The 10616-nt window shown below is 53.7% G+C and overlaps 1 protein-coding gene across 2 annotated transcripts; it reads right to left on the reverse strand.

Annotated features, from left to right (window-relative positions):
- Positions 1 to 1346: 1346 nt before the first annotated feature.
- Positions 1347 to 10482, reverse strand: KIAA0040 (KIAA0040 ortholog). 2 transcript variants are annotated; one of them, XM_009319861.1, is made up of 2 exons: positions 10433 to 10482; positions 1347 to 4808 (listed from the first exon to the last, which is right to left on the reverse strand). In XM_009319861.1, exon 2 carries the CDS (start codon positions 4695 to 4697, stop codon positions 4368 to 4370), a length of 330 nt encoding a protein of 109 aa, XP_009318136.1. In that variant the 5' UTR covers positions 4698 to 4808; positions 10433 to 10482; the 3' UTR covers positions 1347 to 4367. The 2 variants fall into 2 exon arrangements, with proteins under 2 accessions (XP_009318136.1, XP_009318138.1); XM_009319863.1 differs by lacking the exon at positions 10433 to 10482 and adding an exon at positions 6594 to 6627.
- Positions 10483 to 10616: the final 134 nt, after the last annotated feature.

The raw sequence follows: 10616 nt of genomic DNA on the forward strand, positions 1-10616 counted from the left end.
GGTTTGCAACATGCCCAGGGGCAGAATTTGAATCCCAGAAGGATCCTCTCTCCCTTGGCTTCACTGTGTTGATGGGGACTGTCCCGTTGCTGGGCCCCAGGAGCCAGGACCTATCTGTTGTGATACATCTGGGGTGCAGCATGGTCAGTGCTGCTGGGGGGGGACCCCAGCGAAATGCTGCTGCAGGGGGAGAGGTGGTGGATTCTTCATCTACCTCCCCACCGTCCCAGCACTTACGCAGGAGGAGGAGGGAGAGGAGAAGGCATGCCTCTTCCCAAAGATGTTGCACTTTCAATGGTGTAATTTAGAGAGAAGGCAGGAGAGTCTTACTGCACTGGGCACTTGCTTGGAAAGCAGCAATGTTACTTCTGGTCACTGTTCTAGGCTTTGTTGGCTGAATAAATAGAGGAAAATAGTCAGTGAAGATCCCATTTTCCCCTCCTACTGGGGTCTCAGGGGCCTGCAGGGGCAATTTTTGCATCCCCTCAATCCCTGGACTGCTCCAGGATGCTCAACTTGATCTCAACCCCTGCCTGCTTCTAACCTAAGACCCAGGAACCTCCCTTTCCCTCTGCAGCCCACGCTACCCAAGAATGCCTGGCCCTGAATACAGTGTGCAGGGCTGCCACCTGGAGAGAAGCAAGGTGTGCACTGCTCATTCCTTCCCCCAAAAAGTGTGTCTCTGCCATTTCTAGCTGCTTGTTGCTGCGGTCCTGCATGCCTACCAGTCTCCTCCAGAGCCTCAGCTGTGTGGGCACGGTGCAGCTTGGTGCATCATCCAGGTGAGAGGCAAATTTAGTTTTGTCCTCATGGAGGGAAAGCTCCGTGGTGCACGATTTGGAAAGGTTCTGCCCAGCAGAGGTGTGCGCCTGGTCCTATGACATGCCCAACGCAGATGGCTGCAAGAAGCTGCAGACACCGTGAAATACTTGGCTGATCAAAACCAGCTGGGGTTAACTAGTCCGCACTGCTGACCCTCTGCAAGGAAAAACCCCTCTGCAGCCCACCTCCCGCAGTGCAGAAATGCTGCTTTTCTTCTTCCCACTACTTTTGCCCTTGGAGAAGTGCTTGACTGTGTTCATTAACAAGGTGAGGCCATTAAACTTGATTAAGCTAAGCTGTTTCTTTAAGAAAATGTCTCTCTGAGCTGCACAGCTGGCTGCAGGCAGAGACTGCACAGCCTCTGCATGCTGAGCTCTCCCTGTGTCTTATCTAGGGCCAGGACACAGATACAAGAAAGATTTCCCCAGGAAAATAAACACATGACTGAGTGTTGGAGACATAGCATTTGTTTGCAGTTTGAGAGTCATTTATTTTTGTTTTAAAAAAGAAACACTGAAAAAAAATTGTTTTTTTTCCCCTGTTGCATGGACTGTTTAGGAAAATAAAAGGTTGATACTGAAATGCAGTTGTGGGGAGGCAGTGCAGAGGTGTCTGGAGAGTGGGGACCCATGCAGTGGAGTTTCTGTACCATGCATCTCCTGCTGCCTTGTTAGTGTGGGTGCTGCGGGGTTGCTGCTGCCTGGCTCATGGGTGACAGGTCCTGGAGCACCTCAGGCTGTCGCTGCTCTTTTGCTTTTGTCTCAAGAAGCAGCTGATTCAGTGGATGGTTTGGCTACAACGGCAGCCCTTGAGCAAGTCAGCCCCTGTGCTTTATGGGGTGCAGAGGCTTGGACCATCTACTGGTCAGATGGATCAGGGCAGGGTTGTATCCTGGTCCCTTCCTGCCCAGCCCAGGGGTGGTTTGAATTATGATTTTTGAGGAGCTCTTGAAATTCAGACCTGGCTCTGAACTCCCAAAAGCCTGGATCGGAGATGTTGTTTGTGACAAAACACAGACATTTTCTTGACGGCTCTCTGGTTCTTGTAGGAATCGGTTGCCCTCGCCTGAAACGTTACTCACTACTCCTGCCAGAGAAGGACCTTCTTGCAGGGAGCCATGCAAAGCCTGGCAGCTCCACACCGGGTAGGCTGTACTCTGCCAGAGCTGGCTGCCTCTGTGCCCCTGCTTGTTCGGGTAAGCCTCTGGCCTCCCATCATGTTTCCCTTCGCTCTGATTTTTTTCGATTCCTCCAGGCAGCACCACCCTTCCTCCGGGGCTGTTGGTGCCTCTAGATTGCAGCAGGAGCACCTGCGTGGGCAGCTCTCCTGCCTGTGGGAGGAGGCTGCTTTGCCCACCTGGTGAGCTTGGAGGCAGGAGGGCTGGGAAAAGTACCTGCACGGGTGAAAGGAGGGAAGGAAGAAGGAATAATACAAGTGCAGTGCTGGTTCTCCAGGGTCCTGGCTGGACTGGGGGTCTGGGACAGAGACCAGAGCTATTCCTGCATGTCTCTCTCTAGGATTAGGTGTGGCAAATCCTAATTTTTTATAGCATTATATGTTGCTTCCTGTTTTGGAGGAGAAGGGAGTAACTTATTTCAATGCTAACAAAGCAAGCTGGAAAATAAGGCACATATGAGGTCAATTTAAAGGGCTGTGTGAGGAGGAGCCTGGCTTCCTGGCTGTTACCAGCACAGCCGCGCACAGCCAAACCCCGTGATGTGATGGTAACATCACCGCCCTGCCTGAGTCAGACAAAACAGGCTGTGCTGGGACTGGGTGGCACAAGCAGCTGCTTCTAAATGGTGGCTTTGCCACCCTGCTGGTGCGTGCCTCAGGAGCTGGGGGAAGGCGGCATCACTCTTGCCCAGGCTGGAAGCGGTCATGTCCAGCAGCTCCATCCAGGCTTGCCTACGTGGGTTTGGCGGTTTGTCCCCCAGATGTCTGGCTGGCAGCTCCGGACTGCTCCAGCAGCTTAGGAAGTGGAAGAACGTGGGAGGAAAACATCCAGTGTACAGACACAGGGCAAAAACCAGATGTGATAGGGCTTCTCATCACATGTGCATCCCTCGCTGGCAGAACAAGCTGGGGGAGACAGAGCCTGGCGGGGCAGAGGAGACCCCCAGCTCCTCAGGAGGTAGGCTGGGCATGCAGTCATAGGGGGAGCAGAGGGTCAAAACCAGAGTAGGGGTGAGAGCTGTGTGTGTTCTTGTTAGCTGCTGCCTCCGGCTGAGCCATCGCACTTCCAAGGGAGATGAGGATAGAGAGGGATGCTGGGTCCAGCTGTATGATGCATCCCTGAGTAAGGGACGACTGCGGGCATTAACTTTACTCCCCTCTGCTCCTACAGCACATACCAAATCCCAGAGCCAGATGGCTTGACAGCCATAGAGAAGCCCTCTGCATGGCATACAGAGCTGCCTGCATGGCATCAGCTGGCAGCACCATGTGCTTGTGGGTCTGCATGTGCACAAGGGCTGCAGGGAGAGGGGATGGCCGAGTGTGCTGGGAAAGCGTGTCTGCTGCTTCAATACCGCTTCGGTGTGCCCAGCCCCACAACAGAGGGGCCTTTGGTCCTGCTCTTCTTTAGTAGTCATTCAATAAATAACTCTAATGCCCGTAGCTAAGCCTTTACACAGCCTCAGCTTGCGTTTCTGCTCTTGCAGTAGTGTGGTGGGCTCTCTAAAGGCAAGTCTGTATAAAACAGTCTTTCAAGGAAGATTTTTTGTAAGTGCTGGTGCAAAAGGGCCAGTCTTGCAGCCTCCTCTCTCCTCCCTGCCTCTAGCCTGGGTGGCAACGTGTCCTTCTGCTTTGCTGCCTTAAGATGGTGTCTTGAGGTCTCTAAGGTTGGGCTGAGGGCACCTGTCTTCAGATGCTCTCTGTTGCCTTTGGTTTGGTGACTGGGAAGATGGCACATCTTTGAACTGTGGGGTAACTCTGCACTTGGCTTCTTTGCATCTCCAACACGAGCTGGGTTTGGACGGAGCCTGTCATCAAGTTGTGCCATCTCCACAGCAGGACAAGCAAACGAGGTGTGCCTGTGCTTGCTTTGCGTGCAGCTGTCTATGTTTGTGCACGGGGAGCATGCAGGCAGCTCAGTCTTCGACTGCATGTGGTCCTGTGCACCCTTGTCCGTGAGACGTCGCGTGTGCTTGCTCACGAGTGCAGAGGGAAAGCCTCACACCCGGTCGCTGTGTGCCAGCCCGGTGCATGTGCATTGTGCTCGTGGCGGGAGGTATGTACGGCCCAGTGGCACGTCACACTCATGTGCTCAGCAGGGCACGTGTCCGCGTGCACGCCTGTCCTTTGCAGGGGTTTCTGCCCTTGGGCACGCTGTCATGGTGGGGGAGAAGGGGCTTGCATAAACCTGTGCCCAACTGCCTTGCTCTCTACTGGCCCTTCAACGTGCTGGTTAGCTGCTGGGCTCAGCCTCTTTTGAAAGTCACCAGAAAGTGGCAGCAGCTTTGGCATCTCCTTGCCTCCCATTGTGCACAGCTGAAAGGACTGGTGGCATGTCAGAGGGGAGGGCCTGAACACCCTCCTGTTCGCTAGATGGGCAAGGAGGGTCTCTTGTCCAGCAAGAGCAGCTTGGGCTGAGCAGAGATCCACAGGTCCTCTTCACCCTTCTTCTTTTTTTTTTTCTTCTTGTTCCTCTCGGCGTGCAGCTGCCCGTTGCTGCTGGGGCCACCTTTTTTCCTGCTTTCTCCCCTCCGGCTACAGAAGCAGCAGTGGCAGCAGATGAAAATGAACGCAATGAGGACGACGAAGGGCAGACCCATCAGCACAGCCAGGCAGACGGTGTTGAAGACACCTTCCTCATGCTTGGTACGGATGAGCTCCAAGATGGAATTAAAGAAAGAGCTGATCTTCTGCTCCATGTCGGCTCCTGGGCAGGCTGCCTGTGCTGCTCCCTCCACTTGAAGGCCCCTTGGGATACGTTCAGCTCCTGTAAGCAGCTAGCGGGCTCCACAAGCGTCGTTGGATGATGCCTGCAGAGACGGGAAAACACATGGATCAGGTGCCTACTCCCTCAGCAATTTTCTCCATGGAGCTGCCAGCACAGCCAAAGCCTCAGCAGGGTGAGAGGTCTGCTGCCTTGGAGGGATCTGGGGTCACGAGGGCTGGGCCATGCTGCTGGCCACATCCCTTTGGGTGTCCCCATCTGAGAAACACAGCCTCCCAACCTCTCCTGGGGTTCATTCTCTGCAGTGGGGATGGGCAAGGAGGGCTTTGGGCATCCCTACTTGCCTTGGCATCTGGCCAAGCACAAATCCTACCCCCCCTGGACATACATCTCAACCCTCACTTGGCAGCCACAGCATGGAGCTCTTACTAGCCCTTTGTAGGTCTTATTTCTCAGCAGAGGAAATATTGTCTGCAGGAGGAGCTTTCCTGTCTAGGAAGGGACTTGCCTGGTTCAGGCAAGGGACCACTGCAGAGAGCAGTACTGCTGCCATCGGGGCCAGGAGTCAACATGTCACAGGTCTCTCCTTACCCTCGATCCACCCTGGGACGGGGTGTCTGGTTTAGACAGACTGTTTGTAATGGTCCGTGGTCTGGGATGGGCAGCCGAGCTGCTGCGGGTAGGGCACTGCCCTGCATCTGGGCAGCGCAGAGGCAAGGTGTACCTGTCCCGGGCACCACACTGGGGTCTGGTCCTGCTGCTTTGGCACCCGAGGCACAGCTGGGAGGTTTGGGGTGAGGGCTGTGGTTAAACCACCTGGATTTTTGATGGGGACTATGGTCAGTGGGACTCGTAGGTGGTGGTCAGGCACCCATGGCTACCTCCGTGCACCCAGGGCTGGCTGCAAAGGCAGTGGTGGGGGAGGACAAGGGTTGGCTGCGGATGGAGGAGTCTCTGCTGTGCCTCACCTGGGAATTGCTCCAAGGGTTGGGTAGGGCCGAGGAGCATTTCTGCAGCCTGACGTAAGGTTTTCCTCTCCCTTGGGGAGGGAGAGGTGCTGCTGAGAAGCAGGGCTCCCGGGAAAGCCCTTCTGCAGGGGCAGGGAGCTGCTGCCTCTGCTTATGGTTTTCCTCCTCTCCTGGGGCCAGGCAAAGCTCCCGGGGTTTTGAGTAGGGCAGGGGGCTTTGTGCCATGAGTTTGCAGTTTTGGTTCAACACTGGGGTCACCAAATCACAGGTTGTGCAGATGAAGAGCTGGCAAGAGCAATATCAGGCTCTAATACCATGTTTCACCCTCGCTTGGCATTTTACATCAGTGCCTTTGCCAGCCTTTGGGATTCAAGCCCCACAGCCTCTTGAGGGAATGCAGAAATCCCATGTGCACAGGAGAGGAAACTGAGGTGCAGTAAAAGGAAAGCCAGCACTTCCACGTAACAAAAACTTAAGAGATACAGCCTGAACTCCAAAGGTGTCCCGGAGGGGTTGCTCCACTTGTCCCCTTTGACCACCAACCCCTCACCTCTCCCTCTGGCAGCTCTCACAGAGCCCAGGCACCTCTAGAGGGGAACGGGAAGAGGACCCAGGCTGGTTTCAGTTAAAGCCGGCTTGTCTATAGCAATACCATTCCTTGCTTTGAATCGCATTTATTGCTGTTGCGGTATCTGCTAAGGGATGCTCCCTTGTACCAAGCATTTTGGGAACTGGGCCCATCCCGAGCAAAAAAATGCTCCCTGCCGAGGCGGGAGCCGGTGGGCAGCCACCGAAAAGGTGGCTCCCAAGGGAAAACCTGCCTTCAGAAACACTGTCCCGGGACCTACAAAGATGTACGGGGTCTTGTTTTACCAGCCGCCCCCGGCTGCTGGCTTTCGTACCCAATTGCCAGGACCCCAAGCGCCAAATCCTTCAGTCTAGATGCTCAGGTCTCAGTCTGGGACTTCACAAGTGCTCTGATCCTATGTAAAGAGAAGGGTTTATCATCCCTGCCACCTGCAGAAACAGACTGACCGCTGTGTATTTATTGTTTCAATCTGCACAAGAGCATAGCTGAGCTGGCTGCAATTAGCTGGTGGTTTCTCTTCTGGACAGATGCATGGGAAATGTGATGAAAATGGATGTACAAATTTCTGTGGGCGCCTTTCTGAAAAACTCCCATTTGAGATTTACCAAATGAAACACACTGCTGTGGGAGGTGGTATGGGCTTTGGCTAAACAAAGACATTTGTAGCTAACGTTTTATTGCTGGATTTTTGTCCAGTTTGCTGCATCTTCCAGTTTCTGCTTGCTATAAGGGGAATTAAAATATATATATATATTTTATATATGTGTGTATATATATATATATGGTGGGGTTTTTTTGGAGGTAGACAAGCAGAATGGTGGGGATGCCAGGCATGGACCCAGGAGGGAGGAATGGTGCTGCAAGAGGCAGAAGAGCCTTTTCCACCCCACCTCTGCTGCCAAGCAGCTTCCCGGCCTTGGGAAACCAGCTGCTCCCTGCATTGCCTCATTCCCCTACCTGGCAGAGGACGGTGATATCACTGCCATCCCCACCTGAGAAATCATGGGCTATCAAGGAGGGCTCAGAGACTGAAATCCCATCCATCCCCTTCCTACCCCCTGCCTGGAGCCAGCGGTGAGTGTTACAGATCTGCTTTTGCCCACAGGGGAGATAAGCAAGGGCTCTCTGGGTGCCTGTCTCTGCTATCTGCTGCCCGCAGGCATTACAAGCAAAGGCAAGGGGGCAAGTGGTGAGAACCACTTCTTAAAACTGCTCCCTGTCCCAGCCTTCATCCTTGCCGAGGCCTTTTTTTAGAACAGCTGTAGTAAAGGTTAAACTGCAACAGAAATAAACAGCGTGGCTTTTCCTCGGCCTGAATCATCTGCGTGAAGCAGGTTTGCCATTTATCCATAAATATCCCGACAGCTCATTATCCAGGCAGGAACATTGGACGCCTATGATACACTTCACTCCAAAAAAGAAGTAAAAAAACCAACCCCAAAACAACTGCCTTAATTTCAGACAAAACAGGATGTACAATTTTATTCCTGCGCTGAGCTGCTTCATATTTATTGCCTCTAAACTTCTGGGGAGGGAAGGAGGGCTGGAACTTCCTCTTAAACTTGTAATTAATTGTTTGCAGAGAAAAAAAAAAAACAGAGCCCTTTGAAATGTTTCCACTTTAAACCGGAGCTGAATGCACTGCAGAGGCCCTCGCTGCTTGATCCTGGGAAGTTCCCAGCCGGGGACATGCGGCAGTGCTGGGCAAGCCTGGAGCCACAGGGATGCGGCCAAGCATCTCTTGCAAGGGGAAGGCAGAGGTACCTGCCACTGCCCTGAGCAAGCAGTGCAGAAAGCCTGGGGCCACCTTTCAGCACGGCTATGCAGCTGGTTTTCAAATGCCTTTTCTTTTTGGTGCGTGCATTGCCTTTTGTATGGTAGATGAAGGGATGTCTGTGCGCTAAATAAAGGAGTTCTTCAGTTTAATATAAAAAAAAAGGGGGGGAGGGGAAAGTAGAAAAACTGGTGCCTTTTGAGCCACAACTCAAGCTGAGGGGTTACCCAAGGCCACCCATTGCCAGCTGAAAGCCTGTGGGCGCAGCAAGGAGCTGCATTTAGGAAAAATCCGTGCTGCTGCTCAATTTGGTGCGACAGCAACATCTCCCCTTAGAGAGGGGATGAACCGGGAGAGCTGCGCCGGGGCCCACCATGGGTGTGAACGGGGTGCTCAATGCATGTGGAGCTGCAGCTGGGAGGTCGGCCATTTTTTTGGGACAAGATACAGGACCAAAAAACAGGGCCAGGGAGGCACTAGGAGACAGGGCAACGTCTTGGGGAGGGCTGCTGAACGCCCTGTTAAATGAGCTCTTTGTTTTTGGGTAGCCAGCGCTGGCAGCGAGTCAGGGGAGAGCTGACATAGTAACTCACTCGGGAAATCCTGCTGCCAGGGATGGACGGCTACATCTGATGGCAGCTCTGCATGGCTGGAGTTTGCGCAGCTTGTGTTAAGTTTTAATCGAAGTTGGGCGTCCAACATGAGGTTCTTTAATCCACGTTGGCTCCGAAGGAGCCGGTTTTCAAGGGTGGGGAGCATCTGCCACTCCTCCGGAGTTACAGGCAGCCGTGGGTGGAAAACAAGCTCCTTTTGAGGGCCAGCTTGGGATGGCACCACAAACCATTGGCGTGCACGGCTTGCCTGGCTGAGCTGGGGCGGTAAAGGCTGCCAGCCTGAGCATGGGGAAATCAAAACAGAGGGGTTGCCTTGGCAATGCTGGCTTGCCCACATCCTGCGCACTGCAGAGCAACCGCAGCGGCTGGGGATGGAGGTAGAGTTTGCAGAGAAGTTGCAGTTCACTGGAAACAGGGGGCAAAGGGCTGGAAACTGCTACGCAGGGTCACCATGGCAGAGGGGAGAAAGCTCGAGACGTTTTAGGATCTGATTTTGCAAGTTAAGTCCTTTAAGCTCAACTCTCAACAGGCTCTTATGTCCGCGTGAAGTCCTCTCCAGCCTAACAAAGCCTGACCGGCTCCTCTCGGTTGACATACAGCCCGGTTCAGGTGGGAGCGGAGCCGCTCTAAGGTGCTTCTCCCTACACCCATGTTGAGAGCAGGGGCAGCTCTGGAGGACAACCGACATACAGCCCATGACCTATGGGGTTTGGCCCCGACTACTAGGTTATTTGAACTCCTCTGCGCTTGGTGTCCGGCTGCAACTCAGGACTTGCAGAGGTGACATGAAAGCGTCTGACCTGCAGCCACCCCCATTTCCTTAATGCAGATGAGAACTTGCTTCTGGTGAGACCTCACTTCATGCAACTGATGCTAAGTGGTGCAAAGCAGGAATCGCAGTATTAGACTTGACCATTTCCTTCTGTTATTGGCTTTATATCAGCTTTACACCCACTTTCCACTGGCAGTGATAGCTATGGGTCAGGCTAGGAGAGGCTAACTTCTCTCTCACAGCTCTGATACAACGAGCACAGACACAGCTATGCACGCACACACGAGTGACATCTATTTTCCCATTTGCACCTGCAGACTTAAAGGAAAACTGGATGCAACCTGACACTGAGGGTGAGCAGTTTCCTTAGCTGGGATTGCACGTTACTGTTTTGGAAATGGTGAATAATAAGAACACACAGCAGGCTTCAAAGACCTTCCTCAAACGTTAAAAAACAAACACCAAAAGCCACCACCCAGCAAACAAAACCAACTAAAGCTTCATCTTATTCCCACTGCTGTCAAACCTTCCAGCCAGAAGCTGCGCGTAGAGGCTTTCATCCCCTAAAGGGAGCGATTTGGAAAACTACTAATACGAATGTTGGATAACAGGGTTAAAGTGAAACTATTTTGCAAGCTGCCGCCTGGAGCCTGCTCCGTGATTGCCATCTGCACACGCACGCTGCCATCGGCCCGGGATCGGTGCAACTCCCGGCCAAAAGACCAGTTTTGCTTTTAGAAAAGCACCGCTGTCATCCCTGACAGCACCGGGAGCTCCTCTGAGCCATCTCGGTCTCCTCTGAACTACGGTACAGGCAGCGCTGCCTCCCTGGGCTGGCAGGCAGCCCCCACCCAGCCCACCCGTGGCCCTCCCTGGGGTGGGTCGCAGACGTTTTTGGTTACAGGAGGCTCAGGGGGCTGCAGATCCACCTGGGCCAACCCTGGGGCTCTCCAGGGGAGAAGTAGCAGCAAAATTTGTTGGTGCAGCCTTACCTCTAGCTTTCGTGACCTGAAACTCCCGGTGCTGGGCAGGCCTTCTTCTGACAAACGTCCCCTGAGAGGTAGTTGCTCTTCATCGCCATTTCTCAAGTGCCACTGTCTCCACCCGCCTCTGCCAGCATCTGCCCTGTAGGCTGTGCCACGGTCCCACCGCCCCTGCCCAAGCCCCATCCCCGCA

This window comes from Pygoscelis adeliae, unplaced genomic scaffold, assembly GCF_000699105.1.
Source record: "Pygoscelis adeliae isolate BGI_AS28 unplaced genomic scaffold, ASM69910v1 Scaffold283, whole genome shotgun sequence".
Classification (NCBI taxonomy): Eukaryota; Metazoa; Chordata; class Aves; order Sphenisciformes; family Spheniscidae; genus Pygoscelis; species Pygoscelis adeliae.

Excerpts from the sequence above, each read along its gene's own strand:
- KIAA0040 (XM_009319861.1), bottom strand. The coding sequence starts at position 4,697 with ATGGAGCAGAAGATCAGCTCTTTCTTTAATTCCATCTTGGAGCTCATC.